Below are 23423 nucleotides of genomic sequence, written 5' to 3' on the forward strand. Positions count from 1 at the left end.
GAGCAGTCCTTTGTTTCTGCCACAAGTTGATATGATTTTGTATAGGCTAAAATAGACACATGTGAAAATTTTATCTATCTGTATATCTGTCTATTGCGAGATGCCTTAATCCCACAAAGGGTGGCCACAAACAAATCACCTCCATGTTGCCGTGTTCTCCACCATATCACTGCCCTGCTCCCAGCCCACACACCCCTCTCTCCTATACCTCTCCATTCCATCCCTCCATCTCATCTTTGGCCTCCCCCTCCCTCTCTTCCCATCCACCTCACTCACATACACTCTCCTCATTAGTCTCTCACTCTCCATCCTCTCCACATGGCCAAACCACCTCATTGTGTTTCTCCTATCACTTCCCATCACATCCACCACCACACCACAACGATCCTTCACTTCCTCATTTGTCAGTCTGTCTCTCCATGTGACTCCACATGCTCCTCTCAAATAACTCATTTCCACAGCTCTTACTTTTGACATGTGTCCCTCCAACAAGTTCCAAGCTTCACTTCCATACGTGAGAGTTGGTATCGCAATACTTTCATGTAGTAACTTTTTCACTTCCCTGTTCATTTCTCTGTTTCTTATCACTGCTTTCAAGGAACCAGCAACCTTTCTTCCTTGTTGTACCCTTTCAAGCACTTCACCCTCTAAACTTCCATCCTTACTCATCACACTACCCAAGTACTTAAACACACTCACAGTTTCCATTTCCTCCTCATCCAGCCTCACTTTACATTCAGTGACTTCATTTCTCTCGAAGACCATAACTTTACTCTTCCCTACATTCACCTTTAGATTCCATTTCTTACACACACACCCAAACTCATCCACCAAGCCTTGCAGCTCCCCTTCATCTTCACTTAACAACACAGTATCATCTGCAAACAACAGTACAGGGAGTTTCCAGACACTGCCCTCTCTCACTAGGCTGCTCCAACATCCACTTCCCTACTGTGTATCTCTTTTAAAACCCCATCCATATACAGATTGAACAACCATGGAGACATGACACATCCCTGTTTCAAGCCACCCTCAAATAGAAAAATTCACTCAGTTCACTATCCACATGCAGTGCAGCCTTAACACCCTTGTACCTACTCTTCACGGCATTCAACTACTTCCCATATACTCCGTACATTCTTAATACTTTCCACAATCCTTGTCTCTCCACCCTGTCATATGCTTTCCCCAAATCCATGAAGGCCTCATACAACTTCTTTCCCTTCTCTAGAAACTTTTCCACTAAAGATCTAAGAATGAATATCTGATCTACACAACCTCTTCCCTTCCTAAAGCCTTCCTGTTCATCTTGAACTTATTCCTCTGTTCTTTTTCTAACTCTGTCAATAAGTATCCAACCATATACTTTTCTTATTGCACTAAGAAGACAAATGCCCATATGATTACCACATACAGTACACTTTTTTCCCCTTTTCCTTTGTAAAGGGAAATAATTATACATGACTTCCAATCCTCCGGGACTTTACCTTCCTCCCAGGCCAGTCGCACATCTTCCACATCCATTCTACTATTATCTCTCCCCCCATGCTTCAGCATTTCACCACACACTCCATCTATTTGTGGGGCTTTCCCCATTTTAACTTTCTTCATCGTTTTCACAACTTCCATCCTACTGATTTCTGCCTGTCTTCTCACCTCCCTCCTTCTCCCAGTCATTCCCCAGCCACTGATACTTGCATTACTTTCATTCTCTATGTTCAACAATTCCTTAAAGTGTTCTCTCCATCTGCTCACTTTTTCTCCCTTCTCCACTAGTAGTTTCGTTTCGTTTTTAAAGGCTCCAACATGCTTGCATGTGTTGGCCTTGGTCACCTAATGGCGGCTCTCCACGCTGCACGATCCATTGCAGCCTCCCTGTTCAGTCCCTTAACCCTAAGGTCACACTTAATGACCTCGTCCCATGTCTTTCTCGGTCTAGCCCTCATAACCCCACCCCCAGTATTAACACTTCTCACCTTCCTCACCCAATTATCATCCCCCATCCTCTTCACATGTCCAAACCACCTCAATCTACCTCTCCTCATCACAACACCAATACACTCCAGTCCCATCTTACCTCTCAACTCTTCCATTGTAAACCCAGCCCCTCCAGGCCTTGGACGCAGGGACGCACTGCACATCCACCTAATCATTGTCATTTCTGTACGTCTGAGCCGGCGAATGTCTTCCTCCTTCACTGCCCAGGTCTCACTGCCATACAGCATTACACTCCTAACACATGCTGCATACAAAGACCCCTTAGCACGTAGGGAGAGCCCTCTCAATGTCAGGAGAGGCAAGAGCTCCCTGAACTTCTTCCAATCACTTCTCACCCTAGCCACAGAGCTAGCTCCAGCCCCACCTCCAGCACACAATATGTCTCCCAAATAACAAAACCCTTCCACACACTCAAGAGATTCTCCAGCAAGTTCAATCCTTTCACGTCTGACAATCTCCACCTGCTCACCCCGGCACGCCGTACACATAAAATCAGCATTATCTCGCAGTCTACCTCTGATACCACTATATCTCTTATGCACCCATTTATCACACACACCGCACAAGATGGAATTACAGTACTTCCCACACCCTTGTGGCAAACTGCAAATGGCCACTCTCCCTCGTCTTTGACAGTACCACCACCAACCCTAGATATCATCACTTTTGTTTTATCTGCATTTACCCTTAAACCCTTTTGCCCCATACCATCTCTCCACTTTCTAAACCTTTCCTCCACCTCCCTTTCATTCTCTGCAATCAACACCAAATCATCAGCATACAACAACTCCCACGGGAGTCCGTTTCTAAAGTCACGTGAAAGGGCTTCAAGTACCATGATAAACAACATGGGACTCAAGACTGACCCCTGATGCACACCAACATTCACGGAAAACTCATCACTCTAATCTCCATTCACTCTCACCTGGGTGTGAGCACCCACATACATGGCCATAACCACCCTAACCAGCCACTCCTCCAAGCCAAGCTTTCTCATTGCCCACTTCACCACCTCTCTAGAGTCTCTGTCAAAGGCCTTTTCTAAATCAACAAAAACAAAATAAAGATCCCTTCTCCTACCAATATATTTTTCCTGAAGCTGTCGAACAATGAATATAGCATCGGTGGTCCCCTTACCTGGCATAAACCCAAACTGCATCTCATCAATATTCACTCTTTCTCTAATCATACCTTCTAAAACTCTCTCCATTACCTTCATTATCTGATCTAAAAGCTTTATACCTCTATAATTTCCTCTTTCCAGGGCATCACCCTTCCCTTTATACACATTTACAGTTACACTCTTCAGCCAATCATCTGGGACAACACACTCATAAATAATCCTATTTATCAGGTCAGTGACTAAACTCACCCCTATATCGCCTGAGGCCTTCAACATTTCGGCAGTCAACCCAGACACACCTGCTGCCTTCCCCACTCTCATCCTGCCTATTGCCTCACTCACAGTAGCAGTATCAATCAAAGGCCAAGGGCCAGACACTGGATTTGCTGGCTCCAAACCTTCCCTGTCCCAGTTAAACTCCTCATTCAACAACTGGTTATAATGCTCTCTCCATGCATCTTTAATATCCTCACTGTTCACCACTACCCTTCTTTCATCATTCTTCACACACTGCTCACCTATGATATCCCGATTATCCCTCTTCACCTGACCTGCCACCCTAAATATATTTTTCCCTTCCCCATGATTTAGGTTATCAAAAAATTGTCTCTGTGACTCAGACTTTGCCCTGTATACCTCTCTTCTAGCCCTACGCTTGGCAGTCAAATATTCCTCTTTGCTACCACCCTTCTTCCATTCCCTGAAAAGCCTTCTTTTCTCCTTAATTGCAGCTTCTACACCCTCATCCCACCACCAAGTTACTTTATGTCTTGGTGGTCCTCTTGTCCAGCTGCATGTTACATCAGTAACTCTCAAGAAATTGTTCTTGAGGGCTCTGTACTGTTCATTAACGCCTCTGTCTACAGCTCCCTGTTCAGCCACCACTCTCCTCAACTCGCTATAGAAGGCATCCCTTACTACTTGGTTTTTCAGCTTCCATATTTTCCTCCTAGGTACATAAGTCCTCTTTTTCATCACTTGTTCTTTAAGCACCATATCACAAATCAATAGTTTGTGCTGCTGCACACACTCCTCACTTCCTATAACTTTAACATCCCTCACTAACCTCCTATCGGCCCTCCTAACCAGAAAATAATCTATCTGACTGCTATTTCCCCCAGACTCATATGTAATTAACCTACTGTCTCTTTTCCTAAAATATGTGTTGCACACAATCATGTCCGTTGCCTCCCCAAACTCGAGTATCCTTTCCCCTTCTGCATTCCTTAGACCATACGCACATCCCCCATGCACTCCTTCATAACCTTGTGCTGCTTCACCTACATGACCATTTAAGTCCCCTCCCAAAATCACTATCTCATCATCCCGCATACCAGCCACTACACGTACTAAATCATCCCAAAATCTATCTTTCTCTGATTCATCCAATCCTGCCTGTGGAGCATATGCCGATATAATCGCAGCTATCTTTCTTCCCAACAGAATTTTCACTACCAATATCCTATCACTTACTCTTAAAACATTCATAACATATTCCACCCATTTCTCCGTAACCATCACACCAACACCTCCATAACCGTCTGTCCCCCCCTGCCAAACCAACTTATAGCAACAGTCCTTCCCAACAATCTTTCTGGCTGATCCACCCCTGTACCGGACTTCCTGCAAACACGCCACATCCACCCACCTCCTACTGAATGCCTCAACGACTTCCCCTGCTCTTCCCCTCAAACTTCCCACATTCCATGAACCTACCCTCATCCCCATGGGTGATTTACTGTCCTCAGGCTTGCTTTGAAACTTTTTTTGTTTTGTCATCTTCAGTATTAATAAAGGGGGACAGACACATTTTTATCTTTCACTCCCCAACTAACTTCTGTGACACCCTGTCTGACTGTACCTCTTTCCAGAACATTTTCTTACATTCCCTCCACTTTACACTCAAATTCCTTCCAAATTCCTCATCCACTGTCTTCTTACTCTTTCTTACTAATCTTTTCACCTCTCTCTTCCTCTCTACATACAACTCTGTCTTCCATCTCTCAACTTCTTCCATGCCTCTGTTTCTCATCGACTTATTATATGCTTTCTTCAATTGTGCCACAGCCTGTCTCACCTCTTCATTCCACCATGCTGTTCTCTGCACCCCTTTTCGTCTTCTCTTCATCCCACACACCACCTCACACCTGCATAGATTTCTTCTGTGAATATCTTGCACACACCTTCCACATCCCTCATCTGCTTCAATTCATATTTACCCAATCGCTTCTCCACTTCCCTCTTATAATGTGCTCTTTTTCCATCCTCTTGTAACATTTCCACCCTCCTTGCATATACTACTTCCTCCTGTCCTATTGGCTATCACCAACCCCCTCCTGGCACAGATGTCCACTAATGCATTGCCATTCTCATCCATCTCTACAGGCACACCTCACTCACTAACTACTCCATCCATTTTCACATTCCCTCCTTTTCCATTCATATCTCCAATCAGAAATTGATAGGAAATTTTAATGGAGATAGCATGGGCTGATCCTGGGAGGAAAAACTTGTGAGGATAATGCCTTGGAATGACTTCATACTTCCCACCTCTTTTGGCTGCCATTCCTGCTAGTTGTCTATCCCCTCCTTCATGTGTCTACCAGTCATTCATCAAAATTCTAGGTGAATGTTCGTTCATTCATTCATTGCCAGACACCATGTATCCCAAACGGGGTGGCCAAGGGCTTAGAGTTAATTGTTTTACAGGGAGGGGCACTAATCCTCCACCAACCCCACTTGACACGTAGGGAGAACGTTATGCCAACAGCATCTGGTGTTCCCAGGCGGTCATCCATCCAAGTACTAACCAGACCCAACGTTGCTTAACTTCGCTGATCAGACGGGAAGCGGTGTACTCAGCGTGGTGTGGCCGTTGGCGTAATATTATAATTTTGAAGGTTTAATAAGTGTGTTTTAAATACTGTTGCAATATTGCTGTATATATCTATCTATCTATTACCATACGCCTTAATCCCATAAGAGGTGGCCACAGACAAATTGCCTCCATGTCGCCCTGTCCCCCGCCATTTCACTGCCGTGCTCCCAGCTCACACACCCCTCTCTCATGTACCTCTCCACTCCATCCCTCCACCTCATCCTTGGCCTCCTCCTTATTCTTCCCCCCTCCACCTCACTCACATACACTCTCTTTGTCAGGCTTTCTCTCTCCATCCTCTCCACATGGCCAAACCACCTCAGCGTGTTTCTCCTGATGCTTCCTATCACATCCACACCACAGCGCCCCTTCACTTCTTCATTTGTCAGTCTGTCTCTCCATGTGACTCCACATGCTCCTTTCAAATGACTCATTTCCACTGCTATCGCCCTTGACTTGTGTCCCTCCAACAAGGTCCAAGCTTCACTTCCATATGTTAGGGTTTGTATGACAATACTGTCATGCTGTAACTTTTTCACTTCCATATACTCACTTCCTTGTTTCTTATCTGTGCTTTCAAGGAACCAACAACCTTTATTCCTTGTTGTACCCTTTCAAGCACTTCACCCTCCAAACTTCCATCCTTACTCATCACTATCCTGGTACTTAAATGCGCTCACATTTTCCATTTCCTCCTCATCCAGCCTCACTGTACATTCAGTGACTTCACTTCTCTCGAAGACCATAACTTTACTCTTCCCTACATTCACCTTTAGATTCCATTTCTTACACACACCCCCAAGCTCATTCACCAAGCCTTGCAGCTCCCCTTCATCTTCACTTACCAGCACAGTATCATCTGCAAACAACAGTGTAGGGAGTTTCCACACATGCCCTCTCTCATTAGGGTCACTCCAACATCCACAGCCCTACCCTGAATCTTTTATAACCCCATCCATATACAGTTTGAACAACCATGGAGACATGACATCCCTGTTTCAATCCCACCTTCAACTAGAAATATTCAGTCAGTTCACTGTCCGCACACACTGCAGCCTTAGCACCCTCATACATACTCTTCACGGCATTCAGCAACATCCCATGTACTCCATATATTCTTAATGGTTTCCACAATCTTTGTCTATCCTCTCTGTCATAAGCTTTCTCCAAATCCATGAAGGCCACATACAATTTCTTTCCCTTCTCTAGACTCTTTTCCACTAAAGATCTTTGAATGAATATCTGATCTACACAACCTCTTCCCTTCCTACAACCTCCCTGTTCTTTTCCAACTAAGTCCTCTGTTATTTCCCTAACTCTGTCAATATGTATCCTACCATATACTTTTCCTATTACACTAAGAAGACAAATGCCCCTGTGATTACCACACACTTCTTTTTCCCCTTTTCCTTTGTACAGGGGAATAATTATACCTGACTTCCAATCCTCTGGGACTCTACCTTCCTCCTAGGCCAGTCTGCACATCTGCCATATCCATTTGACAACTCTCTCTCCCCCATGCTTCAGGATTTCACCACACACTCCATCAATTCCTGGGGATTTCTCTGATTCAACTTTCTTCATTGCTTCCACAACTTCCATTCTACTGATTTCTTTTTTTCTTCTCACATCCCTCTTTCTCCCGACCATTCCCCAGCCACGTATACTTATAATTTACCTTGATTTTTTTTTAAATAGTGGAAAATATCAGGTAACTCATAAAAGCATTGTCCAACAGTGTTGATGTGGCAGAAGAGTCTAAAAGTTTATGCATATCCTTATAGGCCATCAAGTAAACTTTCTAAGGCATTGTTGTATACTCTAGGCAAATATCTTTATGTTGTTTATTTCAGCATTCTTCTCATCACAAACGTTACTGTAACCCTTATGAAAAATTTTTTTTAAATATCTCATTTCCAGAGAAAGGCTTCACAACAGCTGCAAGAGCCAATCAGCTACCAGCTTTCAAATCCTTAAGATTCCTCTCATCTCAGGGAAGATCAAATAGGCTTTCGGAAGGGTAGTTTCCAGTTGCTCTTGCAATTGTCACTATATTCTTAAGAGTAAGGGAACCATCTCCACACTCTCAGAAATTAAGTGGGGTAGAGCAGTAACTCCATAGGGCTCCCTTAACCCTTTCATTTCAGAACATAATTACTATTTTATTCTTGCTGCCATCAGATAATTTTATTTTGCCTTGGAGAGACCATGAGAACTGAAGGGGTTTTTATATATGGCCTCCTTTAGTCCCTTCATTGCTGTAGTTGAATGTAATCTTTGAATAAAATTATCTGGTGGTAGCTTCATTATAATGACATGTATCATCAAGTGAAGAGGATAAGTTTTGTGAGACTGTGAATTTTTCAAACATTGTGGCAGGACAGGGCCCATCCCTGGCTAGCCGGCAGCAATAAGGTTCATTCCTTTGTGGCTGTGATATTATTAACCTTAGCACCACGCTGGCTGTAATTATATCTGTATGGCAGTCTCTTTTGTTTTCCACTCTTGATATCCATCCATTCAGGCCTGTTTCAGTCGTAAGTTTTCATGACTTGGTGTTAATTTCGTTTATTTCTTTATGTGGCAAGAGGGACACAATCTGGCCGCACAGTGAGGTGGTACTACGGACTATGGCTCTGCGGCCAGGTTGTGTTAGGAAGAATTCTTCACTGTATTCCCTGCGTGTCGTAAAAGGCGACTAAAAGGGGGGGGTGAGGGGGCTTGGGACCTCCTTCTCTATTTATTTTAGTTCCTAAAAGGAGACAGGGACTAGAAAGGGATGGGGAATTGAGTTATCCCCGTACCCTGAAGATTGGGTCGATGAATATGCATGGATGTAGTACGATTGAGGCAAAAAGGGAGGAGACTGGGGAGAATGTTTGTGCATAGAAGGTTGGATGTGTTAGCTTTGAGTGAAACAAAGGTGAAAGGGAAATGTGAGTCTAAGTTTGGAAGTGTGAATGGAAGGATGTCAGGTGTTGATAGAGGAAGGGCAAGAGAAGGTGTGGCCTTGTTAGTGAGCCTGGAAGTGCAGCAGTGTGTGATTGAATGGAAGGAGGTATCACCGAGACTGATGTGGGTGAATTTGAACGTGAGTTTTGGGTATTTGTGAGTGCACATGGGGCTGGAAGCGAAAGAGATGCAGAAGAGAGGGAGTCTTTCTGGACTGATGTTGATGAGTGTCTGCAGAGTTTTGGAGTGAATGTGAATGTGGTAATGATGGGAGATCTGAATGCTTGAGTGGGAAATGTAGCAGTTGAAGGTGTAGTTGGTATGCATGGTGTGCCTGGAAGAAATGAAAATGGGGACTGAATGATAGGGATGTGTGTTGAGAGGAGATGGTGATTGGAAATACATTGTTTGAGAAGAAAGATATTTAAAAGTATACATGGATGAGACAGCAGGGTGGCAGGATGGTTGAGAGAGCATTGATAGACTGTGTGGTTATGTCCAGGAATGTAAGAGGAAGATTGTTGGATGTGAGAGTTTTGAGAGGGGAGAGGGGAGGTATGTCTGACCTCTACCTGGTGGAGGGAAAGTTGAGAGTAGGTAACAGATAGGTGAGAGCTAGGAGAGTTAGGTGTGGCAAGGAGGTTTTGAATGTGAGTGAGTTGGATAAAAGAGAGAAAATGGTAGAGTATCAGGAGAAATTGAAAGATGCGTGGAACACAGTGAAAGATCAGGAAAATGGCAGTGTGGAGGAGGAATGGCAGTTGTTTAAGAGTGCTGTGGTGGGGCATGTGGAAGAGGTGTGTGGTGTGAGACTAGTAAGTGGTGGTGTAAGAAAGGGAAGTGAATGGTGGTGTGAGGGAGTAAGTATGACTGTGGCTGAGAAGAGATGTGCATATGAAGTGTGGTTGCAGAGTAAGGATGAGGTGTCATATGAGAGGTATGAGGAAAAGTGGAATATGACGAGAAGGGCTGTGCATGATGCTAAAGTGGCAGCAGATGAGAGGTGGGGTAGGCAGTTGACTGAGAATTTTCAACAGAATAAGAGAATTTTTTGGAAGGAGGTGAAAAGGGTGTGAAAGGGAGAGTCTGGAAGGAAGAGTGAGTAAAAGCAGAGGATGGAAGGATGTTAATTGAGATGGATGCAGTAAGAAAGAGAGGGTGGGAGTATTTTGAAAGATTGTTAAATGTAGAGGAGGAGAGGGAGGCTGAGATTGTGATAGATGGAAGAGTGCAAGGAATAAATGTTTTGGAAGAGTTGAATGATTCTTTGATCACGATGGAGGAAGTGCAGGAGGCAGTAAAGGAGATGACAACAGGAGAGCTGCAGGTATAGATGGGTGTGTTGTGGAATGCCGGAAAGGTAGTGGAGCAACTATTGTTGAGTGGTTAGTAAGACTGTTGAATGTGTGTTTTGTGAGAGGTATGGTGCCAGTAGACTGGACATATGCTTGTGTGGTTCTGTTGCTTAAAGGTAAAGGTGATAAGTATGAATGTACCAGCTTTAGGAGTCTAAGTCTGTTGAGTATTGTAGGTAAGGTGTATGGTAGTGTTAATTGAGTTAGAGAGGGTACAGAGGGAGTGATTGATGATGAGCAGTGTGGTTTTAGGAGAGGGAGGTGATATGTGGATCAGGTATTTGCTGTAAGACAAGTATGTGAAAAGTATTTAGCGAAAGATAAGGCTGTGTTTTGGGCATTCATGGATTTAGAGATTATGGTAGAATTGATAGGAAGGCTTTGTGGACTGTTTTAAGATTGTATGGACTTGAGGGTAGGTTGCTAAAAGGAGTGAAAAGTTTTTATGTAAATAATAGAGCATGTGTAAGAGTGGGAAATACTGTCAGTGATTGGTTTTCTCTGAGAGCGGGGCTGTGGCAAGGAAGTGTGATGTTACCTTGGTTGTTTAATATTTATATGGATGGTGTTGTAAGGGAGGTGGAAGCAAAAGTGTTAGGTGGAGGTTTGAGTCTGGTGAATGCTGATGGTAGAGAGTGGAATCTGAATCAGCTGCTGTTTATGGATGATACTGCACTGGTGGCTGATTCAGAGGAGAGATTGAGACAGTTGGTACAGCAGTTTGGAAAGGTGTGTGAAAGGAGGAAATTGAGAGTAAATGAGAATAAGAGCAATGTGATGAAGTGTACGCGGTTGGTAGATGATATAAGGATAAATAAAGTTTTGAATGGTAAGTTGCTTGAGGAGGTGGAGTGCTTTAAGTATTTAGGGTCATATGTTGCTGTGGATGGAAAAATAGATGCAGAAATGAAATTTAGAGTGAATGAAGTAGGAAAGGTGCTGGGAGGAATGAAAAAAGTGTTTAGATGTTGTTTGCTTAGAATGGATGTAAAGAGAAGGCCGTATGAGGATGTTGTGGTACCAACTGCGTTATATGGGGCTGAAACATGGAATATGGGTGTATCAGAGACGAAAATTTTGAATGTACTGGAGATGAGGTTTCTGAGAAGTATGTGTGGAGTGATACGTATGGATCAAGTGAGAAATGAAGAAGTGCAAAGGAGAAATGGAGTTGTTAGGGAGATGGCTGATCGAATTCAGCAGAGGGTGTTGCGATGGTTTGGGCATATGGAGAGAATGGATGATGAATGATTGGTGAAAAAGATAACTGGATCGGATGTGAGAGGTGTAAGGCTGAGAGGAAGACCACGAATAAGATGGATAGACAGTGTGAAGAGAGCATTAGATGCGAGAGGGATGTCTGTTGAGCAAGGAAGGGTGGCTGCGCATGATAGAAATGATTGGAGAGAAATTGTGAATGAATAAATAATGACGCAGCCTTGAGGGGATATTCTCCCGCATTTGGTCTGATCAGCTGATCGGGTTAGGTGCGGGTAAAGGGATGGGTCTATTATGATGTGGCAGGGGTAAACCAGCTCTGCTGTCGGGCCCTGCTGTGGATGTCGCTGATTGCACTGTGCAGTTGACCCTTGTGTGTTGTGGTACAGTGAGGATCTGTCCCTTCTCCCCATGGGGCTAAGATGCAAATGAATGTGTTTGAGTGGATGAGTAAACTGGGAGTGTGTTGTCCTGTCTCGGCTACCTCCCTTTCTTTGGGGGAAGCAGCCAAGGTATGTAGATAGATAGATAGACATGTTTATTTTCTATTAGTGAATTTGGGTTCTGTTTTGATTAAACACACTGCACAGTCAGACTGCTTAGCTGGTTCTTCAGAGTCATTCCCCTCCACCTTCTTCCTGGGAGGACTACTGAGGCTGTTTTATAATTGTTTTTTACATGCAGGTATCTGGCCACACTATGAATTTTGCTGCTATACTAGCAATGTATTAAAAAAAACAAGCCATCTCCTTTATTAGTAAGCTAAGTTTGAAAATTTTCTGAGTTCTAGAATTTTCATTTGACTTCAGTATTTTCTGCTTGTTGTGTGTTTGAACTACATTGGTCAGTTTAGCCTGTCTGTGCAGCCAAACTGCTTCTTCTGTAAATCCCTCTTTTTTACTGGTTTTGTAAGACCATTTTCTTTGTGCTGACCTGGTCTCAGAGGTGCTCTTAACCCCTTTCAGTCTGAAGGCATCTACTTTTTTATTCTGGCATTGGCCGTACAAGTTTGTTCAGTTGAAGGGAGACCTCTCTGGCTGGAGAGGTTAGAAACAGGCTTCATAAATCCCTCCAGTCAGAGGATATCCTTTACTTGATTCTGACCACTGTCAAATTATCAGTAATTCAACTTAGATACCTCTCTCCAGTTGAAGGGGTTCTTAGGTTAATAAAAGCTAGTTAGTTTTGTTTTTGTGAAGTATCTGTTTGATAATTATGCCTTCAAAACTTATAGTTTATGTTGTACCTGGTCCATGATGCATTGCCCATAGTATTTTCTCATTATCGTCATCATCCGGACCTTCTTTCCCACCCTAGGGTTGGGTGATAAGTAACAGCATCCAGCTTGCCAAAGTTTGCCCAGTTCAATGGGTCACGCTTCCTTTCACTCATCATTCAAGCCCACGCAATCCTGGCTTCATCCGATCAGCCAAAAGGTTTCCACCACGTACTGTAACTTCACATATACCTATCCAGTCAAGTCAGTCTGAGCACTGTCACATTGAAAAGGGGTGCCAAATCCCTGGTCATATGCTTCTTTGTACAAAATTCATCCACCCAGCTCGATCTCTTGCCAGTCCCTTAGCCTCACGAACTTCCATACCTCTCTTCCCCACACACTCATTCATCATCTCTTCAACTTCTTTTTTGCCTACCTTACCTCCTTCCTCCTTCAAATTTGCTCAGATAGACTTGTGTCACCACTCTGTCATCATCCATTCTCTCCATAGGACCATACCATCTCAGTACATTCTCTTTGATTCTGGTGTCCTCAGACTTTCTCACTCTGCAACTTTCATAAATCATATTATTCAGTATCCTGTCCACGCTCTGTACACCACATACATATTTCAGCAGACCCACCCACTGCTCTAACTCTTGACTTTTCGTTTTTATGCCACACCATACTCTCACACCCATATGTTAATGTTGGCACTAACACTCCTTCATGTAAGTCTCATGCACCTACAACACCAAGCCTCTGTTTTTTATCAAGGCCTTCATAGCACCAGCTACTTTCCTTCCTTGTGTCACTCGACTTTCCCCTTCTTTTGCTCATTTCCCAATCTTTTCTATCACTGTACCTAGATATTTAAACTCTCTCACCAATTCCAATCTCCCTCCATTCACTGTAACATCACACTGGGAGTCACCTTCTCTACCTTGGAGATTATCCTTTTCATGTATGCCCACATCACTGACTCTTGAATGACAACCTGGAATTAATGTATGCTAGTGGTGATCAAGGTCATTGCTCTGTTGTTGCCCACAGGGCAATCTCTTCTGCATTGCTGAAGTACCACTCCAAGGATCACAGCATGGAGACAGGTACCTGACTAATGATCAGGCAGACTGGGGGCATTTTAGACAATGCTTTAGCTTCTGGGATACATCACTGTTCAGCAGGAATGTTCACAAAACACTACTCACTTCACTGTACCAGTACCCTCCTCAGTGTGGCCATAATGCAGGGAATGAATACCTGGTTTGTGCCCTTCCACAAGGGAAGATCCCTGATCTCATTTTCTCAGGTGATCAGTAGGTGTGGGAGGGTAGTTGACCCATTTTCACTGCTGCTCATACCTCCACCACCACCACTTCCAGGGCAACAACTTTCAATAATCACTTTTGATAATCACCGATAGTCAGCATCCTCATGCTTTTCCTTCAGCATGCATGGTTCCCAGTATGGTATTTTACTTACCAGTAGTTGCCATGGTGAATTTTTGGCACAGGGTAGGATCCTCCTGTTTTTCTGTATATGAATATCATATCTTCCTGATATACAGAGACTGGTAAGGGCTCATGGCTAGACAGTGATAGGCCTCATAAGGCTGCCTAATGCTTGACAGCCTCCACACTTGCATAACAATAGGAAAAATGTCACATGATTTTTGTAAGCTTAATGGAGTTATAGCACCATTTTCTTGGCTCTGTGATTATCAAAATTGTCCCATCACCATGTTGAGCTTAGTGGCTGTTGTAACTGCAGATGAAAACTGCCCATTTTAGGTGACTTCACAATTGCCCTGTGGAGAAAATTAGGATTTTGGCATTGAAAGAACCATTTGCTTCTCATTTGTCATATATGACTGACATTTGTTTTGTTTCTGTATCTCCATATAGCCCTGTGGAGAAAATTAGGATTTTGGCATTGAAAGAACCATTTGCTTCTCATTTGTCATATATGACTGACATTTGTTTTGTTTCTGTATCTCCATATAGAGTATCAGTATATTATAGCAGTAATTTTTATCCATACCATTATGAGAGTATTTTGCATTTAGGTAGTAGAAATGCAGAGCAAGGGCTTGACTGAATGATTATTGATCAAAGAACTGCATGACCTTTATCAGGTATGATCTTTATTTCCTTATGTATGAGGGAGAAATACAGCATGTACTGTAGTTCCATGTATAACAATATACCATGGATGATGGCGATGGTTATTAAAATAAAGTTGGTGACAGCACTTCACTGCATGTAGACATTTAACTGATTTATTTTTATGTTTCAGTTTTACCCACCTTTCTGATTTCAGTGAATTACAAGGCTAATCTCAAATGTGTCACTAGCATTGGTAATTTTCTCTTAGCTCATGTGAGCCCTCGACTAGCAGCCACTGTTCGGGCTAGCGGCCAGAGACTTCAGGCCCTACTTAACTGTTTCTTTGGTAAGGGGCCTAACAGGTGACCACAGTGCATGCATCGTATCTCAGCTCCAGGTATCATCTGTGGCTTGAGGTCAAGTAGCTGAAAATTGCTAAACGAATAAAAACAGTTTCTCATAGTTTCTTGATTTCGCAATGCTGTGAATTGTTCAGATGTAAGAATTATACCCAGATGTAGAAATTGATTTTACTCTGAAGATCCAGCAGTTTTAACCCTATTTGGACCATTTCAAGATGAGCCAAAACTGTTGTGTCTTCTCAGTAAACACAGTTCACGTATGTGGATATCATTCTTCCATTTGTAGTATCACATAGTAGCAGGTCATTCTAGAACCTGTAATGTATGGTTATTCTGAAGAGAATGTTGACTTAATATTTTGTAATGTTTACTACTGCAGCTCTACTGATCTGTTGGATGATGTTATTGTGTCTCATCTCCACTGTCCTCCTTTGATTCGTGAGGGTGCAGGCATGGGTAATAATGAGGTGTAACATTTTGCAGCATTTTTATAAATTTAACTCTAACCAATCTTTAAAGGAAACACTTTCTAATTACTGAATGTTCTAAATCACTGAACATGCATCAGTTTCCCAGTAATATTGTATTGATTTGTCCCTCAGAGGTTAACCCTTTCACTCTGACAAAATATATCCATTTTATTCTTGCTACCTTAGAACAGTATTTACTTGTGCAGTTTAGAGGAGACTCTTTTACCTGGAAGGAGTTAGATATGGCTTTTACTGATCTTTACACTACAAAACTCTTTCCTAAGATGAATAAAAATGTCTGAGGGTAGCAAGAATAGCATTATAAAAATACATCACTGAACAGAAAGGGTTAATTTTGATGATAAATGGTACACATAACCCTTAAATTGTAAGTGAAGTTTCCAGTGACATAATAGTTGAGACACCCACGTAAGTTTCCAGTGACATAATAGTTGAGACACCCACATAAGTTTCCAGTGACATAATAGTTGAGACACCCACATAATGATTTAGTTCTCAGATACATAGTAAGGCGTGCTTATTCCTGACATCTTAGAGCTGTATTATAGGTGGCATAAGAGGAGATACAGTATCTCCTCCTGAGTGTTGTATTTTGCATATTATACCATAATATTCTCTTATATACCATTTATATTGTTATGAAGTCAACATAGCTTGTATCAGCAACATGTAAGAGGATATTGAGGTGCACCATGCAAAATGAAATGCTAAGAAAGAGGTATTACAAAATCTCCAAAGTCACCTAGAGTACAACCCTTAAGTAGTACAGTGTTCTAAGTGGTGTGAAAACAGCAGTTGTTTCATTTTGTATAGTCTGTGCAGACCATATTTAATTCTGTAATCTCTAAGAGTCAGGGTGTCTGTAGTTTAGCTGTAGATGGAGTGATAGTGAATGCATGGGTTTTCTTCTAACACTGTTTATGCAAAATTAGTTGAATGGTACTTTTCTGCAAGTAAACCAAATTAAAGATAGATACCAAGGTTATAGTGTGCAGAGAGACTCTAGTTTTACCCATTTTGAAAATTTATTACCTGAACACTGTACATATTGTAAAATTCTATAAGATAACATGTAAACTCATATCATATTAAAGAATTTGATTTTGAATCTCATTAATTAATATTTAATTTGGAGAGCACTGAATAGTCATGTTATTAAATCCCATTAATGTGACCATTGTAAGTAGCATTTTTGGTAATGTTTAATGTATATTGATGGTGACAATGTCATATGCTTATGGAATTAACCAGTGTTAATCCACAGTTAATATATTGAATTTAAACTCGAAACATTAATTTGAAACTTAATGGAATGAGTGAATATTTTTCAGTTTTACTGCAAATACTTTACAGATATTGGCAGAAACTTTTATTTCCATTTTTTAAGGAAAACCATTTCAGTTATCAGTAATGCACAAAATTCAACACATTACAAAAATAGCATTATCATATGTATTTTTCTTTGTTACATGATGCCATGAGTCTGGCTCTTTCATAGTACAATGGACCAAAAATATATTCTTACAAATTTATTAAACAAAATGACACACCAGCAATAGATTCCAAAACACAGCCAGGTCTTGTTGGCCGGGCTGCCCTGCTAATCTCAGTTCACAAGAATTCAAGCGTTGTTTAATTTTTATCGAAATAACCTACTTGTATTCATGCTTTTGATAGTAATTTCTAATGGATGGAAGCAAATCTTTGTGGAGCTATATGCATTTTCAGTTTTGCGAGTATCATCATACCATCTTAATCAGACACTATAGTTGACCTCAATACTGTACATCAGTTCTCACAATTTCAGTAGTATTGTAACCCTCAGCATGAAGGGTGATGATACCCTGATGCATTGCTAGTGACATATCATTAGTGAGTAATATGCTCATATTAAGATATGACAATTTGACTCTGATAGATTCCATTATTCTATGTGAAGCAGCCTCAAACCAATCCGTTGTGGTGCTGCAAAGCATCACTGGTGTGTTTTCACCAGTCATAGTATATATTTCCATGCAGTAACCCAGTGGCTGCGGTACATGCAGAATCTGATTTATGGTATCAGTTTATCAATTCAGTACCTTCCTGCAGCTGTTTTAACACAGTTGTGATGTAACATGTATGTGTTGATGGATATTACGTACACTAAATCTATGCTGTTTTAGGGACATTAATAGTAATTATAATACCACTCAAGCATACTGACCCTGCCAAACCAACATTGACCACATTACTCCATCCATCCATTGCCAGATGCCATGTATCCCAAATGGGGTGGCCAAGGGCTTAGAGTTAATTGTTTTACAGGGAGGGGCACTAATCCTTCACCAACCCCACTTGACACGTAGGGATGCCAACAGCATCTGGTGTTCCCAGGCGGTCACCCATCCAAGTACTAACCAGACCCAACGTTGCTTACTCATTTCTGCAAAAGCCACTGTGTTTGTTGAATACTTCTTTGGTCTATTGTACATTCTGTTTTGAAAGCAGCTGAATTGCTTCTCTTAACTGACAGTATATCATTGACATTAATCCTGTGGATCAGTATTTATGGGAATTTCATTACTGTACAGTACTTTGACCATGGCCTTTACCCAGTCTTCACTAATTCTCTTCAACATGAGTAAGGCATGTAAGTACTTAACTATCCAGCCACTATTCTTCCCATGTCACTGTATTCCACACACATCTCTGCTCTATTTTGTACGTGTCTCTGCCCCTCTACACATTAGCCCCACCTCCTCCCTGCACATTAACCCCATATCCTCCTCTTCACATTGATTCCACCTCCCCTTCTGCACACTAAACCCACCGCCCTCTCTGCACAGCAACTCCACCACATATGCACTCAACAATACTGTTCTCATATCATCCAGTTCCACACATCCTTAAACTACCTTGTACAAATATCTACCTCTCAGTATACCTGCCCCACCACCCCTTAGTTTACTTGCATATACAGACATACCAACCAAGCCACTACACTTCTTGTGTCATTCCATTTTACCACACACTCCTCTACCTTTGACCTTCACCTTTACACACTAACCTTTCCTTTCCCTCTACACTAATCCCACCATCCCTCTTTTCACTTGCACATATTGTACATACCATCCCAGCTGCTAGTGTTCCTATGTCATTGTGTTCCACACATCCCTACTCTACCTTATACAACTGCCTTCACATATACCCACTAATCCTAACTCCTCCCTCTTTACACACCCCAACAGAGAGCACTGCAATCCCCACTCTACACTAGCCTTACAACTACCATCTTCATTGGCAGATACAGATGTAAATGCTACCTGTTACCCTTTCCATGTTGTCTTGCTCTGCACACCCTTCCTCTACATTTTATTTTCACCTGCTGCTCTGCACATTAACCCCACCACCCATCTTTACCATTACCTTCAGAAAGCAATGTAATACGAGTGGTGCGAGAATGTGGATTACAGCGGGTCCTGGCAGCTCTTGACGGTTGGGAGAAAGTTGAGCGCCGCCACCAAGGAAAGCTGGTCCGTGCTACCCTTGCCACTCTGTCTCACGTCTGTGATTCCAGTAAGTGAAAGATGCATTATTAGCAGAATTGTAACATTGTTTTACATGTGAGGAAGTGTTAACTGTCAGACATAACTCTTTCTTAGTCCACTTCATGCCCTCTTAAGTGTATTTTTGTTGCCACTGGATAGTTTTATTCAGCTTGGGAAAGGCTTCTCATGTTCAGCCCCCCCCCCCCATGTTTACATAGTCTTTCATAAGCTAAATAAAATTGTCTGTAAAGTAGCAAGAATAATACAGGTACTGTATTGAAAAATAAGTCATCGAAGTGTAGTGATCAAGGATGGTTGGATGCAAGAGTACTAGATTGCTGTTGTGACGGTGAATACAGAAGTGTTCCTGTTGCATAATAATGTAGGAATGTTGTTGTGAACTTAAGGGAATATCATATACACCACTCCCCCAATAGTTTGGCAGGGATGCATTCCATAGAAAGTGGTTGAATAACGAATTGGTTGGGTAACAAACCGATTTTTCCCATAAGATTGTTAACAGATAGAGGGGTTAGGTTCCTGACCACCCTCGTGATTCAAAAAATATTCAATAAAGACGGAAAAAATTCATTCATTCATTCATCATCCAATCTTATGTCACCCCTTGATGAGTGTAGGAGCCCAGGGCTAGGCAAGTTGGTCCTGACATTTAAGATGAGAATGACCAGCCTCACTCATGCCAGAGTGGCATTATATGAACAATAAACCCCAACCATCCCTTGGATGTATACTTACACAGGCTAAATGCAATTAGCACCTTAATTACCCACTAAACCACCAAGCGCCATAATTTGGTTATGGGGTTACCACCCAGTGTTGTAAGTGGATTCCTGGCATACGGGAAACCATTAGGATTATCACTCATTGTAGAGTCACCCATAGGCAAAAGGAAGAGGAAAGAATGAAGGAAAGAAAGACAGAAAAAGGTATGTTCACCCGTAGGCAGAAGAAAGAGGAGAGAATGAAGGAAAGAAAGATGGAAAAAATACCAGTAAATATGAATGAAAGTGACACAGGGATTTGAGCTGTTTTCTTATAGACCTATATTCTCAAAGAAAATTATTTTTGTACTACATACATCTCAGATGATTGACATTTGACTTTCAGTAAAAAAAAAATATTGGAGAACAACCGAAATACAGTAATCCCTCCAATATCTGATGTAATAGAGCCAAAGGCATGTCAGGATAGTGATCCTGTCCGGATATTGGGCCCCAGCCTCCTGGACTTGTACTTATGGACACTGACTCAGAAAAACACCTATACAACTCCCTCTGGGCATGCATAGCACCTATTTAAGACCCAAATCACACCAATAAGGGACATAAAAGACTGAAATAAATGCAAAATAACCATAAAATGAGGTTTTAGAGGTAGGTTTATACAATATTAAACATTATGGGTACTTACAACAAGTCCCTGGCTCCCAGACTGGTAGTTATGGACCCTAACCTAGCCTAACTCAGAAAAACACCTCCCTACTGCACATGCATAACACCTAAGACACTATTCACACCAATAAGGGACATAAAAGAGTGAAATGAGGTGTTAGAGGTAAGTATGGAAAATACAGTACAGTACAATATGAAACATTCTGGGTACTTACAGCAAGTCCCAGGCCATCTCGATGAATAACCCGCCTCCTTCCAGACTCTGACAGTAAGAAGGAGTTCCTGAAGCACTTGTAGTACACTGTTCGTGAAGTCTTGCACAGAACTTAGTCATTTGCACTCAGAATTCCATTCTCTTAACACTGTGCACTCTTGTCTTACTTGTGCTCCATTGTACCTTAATGAAATAAGTGTTGCAATCTGTGCTAAGTCTTTCCACTCATAAAACCATTTTCTAAACAAAACACACTCTAGTTAATTTACGTTACATTGACAGTCCATTAAATCTTTGTCTTGTCACTCAGAACTCAAATTCCTTAACATTATGCACTGTTTTTTTTTCACTGCACAACACTGTAAATTCCTGTGTGGTCTAGTGGAGAAGTTCTTGACGTCTAATCACCGTCAGAGTCTGAGAGTAGCACATGCAGGTGACCTAGAGGTGCGTCGCTGGGTTGTGGTGATGGCATACCCACTGCAGACGACTCTGAAGAGAGGCGCAAACTCACGTCGAGTGGTGACCCCACCGTGCCTGATGTGCTGGGCTGTGGCTCGGAGCATGAGGGCCTGTCTTGGAGAGGCAATGGAGTGGAGCCAGGGCTGGGCACAGTGGGGGTCATGGGCCTGAAAAAGCTATCAGTGGTTGATTGACGCAAGGAACGACGATTTTGACGATTAATGATGCACTGCCTGAAAGCTCGCACTTCCTCCACAGGTCCCAAGGGCCCCATCTCCCTGTCGCAGTCCGGGTGCTCCAGGTAGTCCAGAACGAACTCTAGGTGTTCCCGGAGTGCACTCAGCTTGGGGATGGCTGGAGTAGTGTCATGCTGAGAGGAGTCCGCATCATCGTTGCTGTCCTCGTCGGAATCTTCAAGCTGGGTACTGACACCTGCAACTGAAGATGCGATTTCGATATCAGACAGTGTCTAATACCCAGGATCGCCCTCGTCATCATCCAACCCCTCATGCACTTCGTCCACATCAACATCGTCCCCATGCGCATGTAGACGTGCATGGAAGTCATCCACGTCAAAACCTAGGAAATCTTGCTCCACATCCATTCCGAGAAGCAGACGAGACCAACCATTTTCTAGAGTCTTGACAGGGATTTCCTTCCATGCACTGGCCCAGTTGTAGATGGCAGACTTGATGTTATGGCGGCGAAGGATTTCCAAAGTCCGCTGGCCTCGCGTGTCCCGACCCTCCCTGTGCACGTCCTATCCTCGAGAACAACCATCACCTTGTCCGGGAACTTCCGGCGGTACAGCGTCTTCGTTGCCATGATCACTCCTTGGTCCGTTGGTTGGATGAGAGCAGTAGTATTAGGTGGCAGAAACATGCACCTAATGCGCCCATTCTCAGCCACCAACTCCTTGTTGCACGAGTGGGCAGGTGCATTGTCGAGGAGAAGGAGGGCCTTTACCTGGTCGTGTGGGATTCCCAGTTTCTCCGTCTGGTAATGGATGACCTGCTTGACAAAATGGCGGTGAAATCAGTCTTTGAAGATCTGGGCTGTGAACCATGCCTTCAAGGAATGGTACCAGACAACAGGAAGGACATCCATCACCCCACAAAGACACCGAGGCTGCTTTGCATGGCCAACAATGACGGGCTTGAGCTGGTGCATGCTGTTAGCATTGGCACAACACAAAGCAGATATCCGTTGCTTGCAGAGCTTGCGGCCAGGTACACGCTTCACCGTCTCCTCGGCTAGAGTGTTCGTAGGCAAAGAGTAATAGAATTAGCCAGTTTCGTCAGCGTTGTAGACTTGACCGAGAGTGAGGCCCTCCCTGTCGATCAAGCCCTTCACCTTGTGCCGAAACTTGTCTACTCCATCCTCATTGGCGTCCAAAGCTTCGCCATGAGACTTACGGTTGGTAAGGCCATGTCGTAACTTGAACACGAAGAGCCAACCTTCGGATGCCTTGAAGTCTAGGGCGTCATGAAGCCTTGCGAACTTCTCAGCAGCAGCCTTCAGCTCCGTGCCACGCACCATCACACCAGCAGCACATTGCTGTCGATACCAAATCAACATGGAGCGGTTGACTTCTGCATACTTAGGAGTATACATCACCTTCCTCTCCACGTTGCGTTTGCTCTTCGACGAGAAGTCATCTGTGTACTGCATGAGTTTGTCGCAGGATCTCTTGATATCAAACAAAGTAGATCGGGCCAGGTTGAATCCACGGAGGATGTGTGAGGTAGACCATCCCGCATCCACCTTGTCCAGTATCTCCCTCTTCTTCTCCAGAGTCAAAACCACTCTCTTCCTCTTCTCAGGCGGCAGGGCCATCATCACACACACGAAGGAGAGGCACGAGAGCAGCAGCAGAGCCTGCAGCAGGTAAGGCATCACCACAAAAGCGAGCACGTGGGCAGCCATGACGACGAGCGTGCACATACAACAAGAGACGGGCGGTAAGTGGGGAGGATGCAGGGGCGCTCTAGCGGATGTCGGCGGAACAACGCACCAGAACACAGCTGGCCTGCGTCGCGCTCGCCAACTTCAAATTACGGGCAGGAAAAAGTCGGATTTTTTTTTTTTTTTTTTTTTTTTT

The 23423-nt window shown here is 43.0% G+C and overlaps 1 protein-coding gene and 1 non-coding gene across 2 annotated transcripts in view; one reads left to right on the plus strand and one right to left on the minus strand.

The window, feature by feature from the left end:
• The window catches only part of LOC145415663 (cytosolic carboxypeptidase 1-like), a 340545-nt gene that overhangs the window by 91846 nt on the left and 225276 nt on the right, over positions 1-23423 (plus strand). Inside the window, exons 6-7 of the mRNA XM_080284878.1 lie at positions 15120-15197; positions 19119-19262. Of these exons, the coding sequence (XP_080141004.1) occupies positions 15120-15197; positions 19119-19262 (222 nt within the window). The remainder of the gene's footprint in view (positions 1-15119; positions 15198-19118; positions 19263-23423) is intronic.
• LOC145415845 (5S ribosomal RNA) lies at positions 5883-6001 on the minus strand. The gene has a single exon (XR_013900151.1). It is a non-coding gene; the product is annotated as a 5S ribosomal RNA (ribosomal RNA).

The sequence above is a fragment of the Coenobita brevimanus genome, chromosome 103, assembly GCF_032717465.1.
Source record: "Coenobita brevimanus isolate Jiangsu-jjx chromosome 103, ASM3271746v2, whole genome shotgun sequence".
Lineage (NCBI taxonomy): Eukaryota > Metazoa > Arthropoda > Malacostraca > Decapoda > Coenobitidae > Coenobita > Coenobita brevimanus.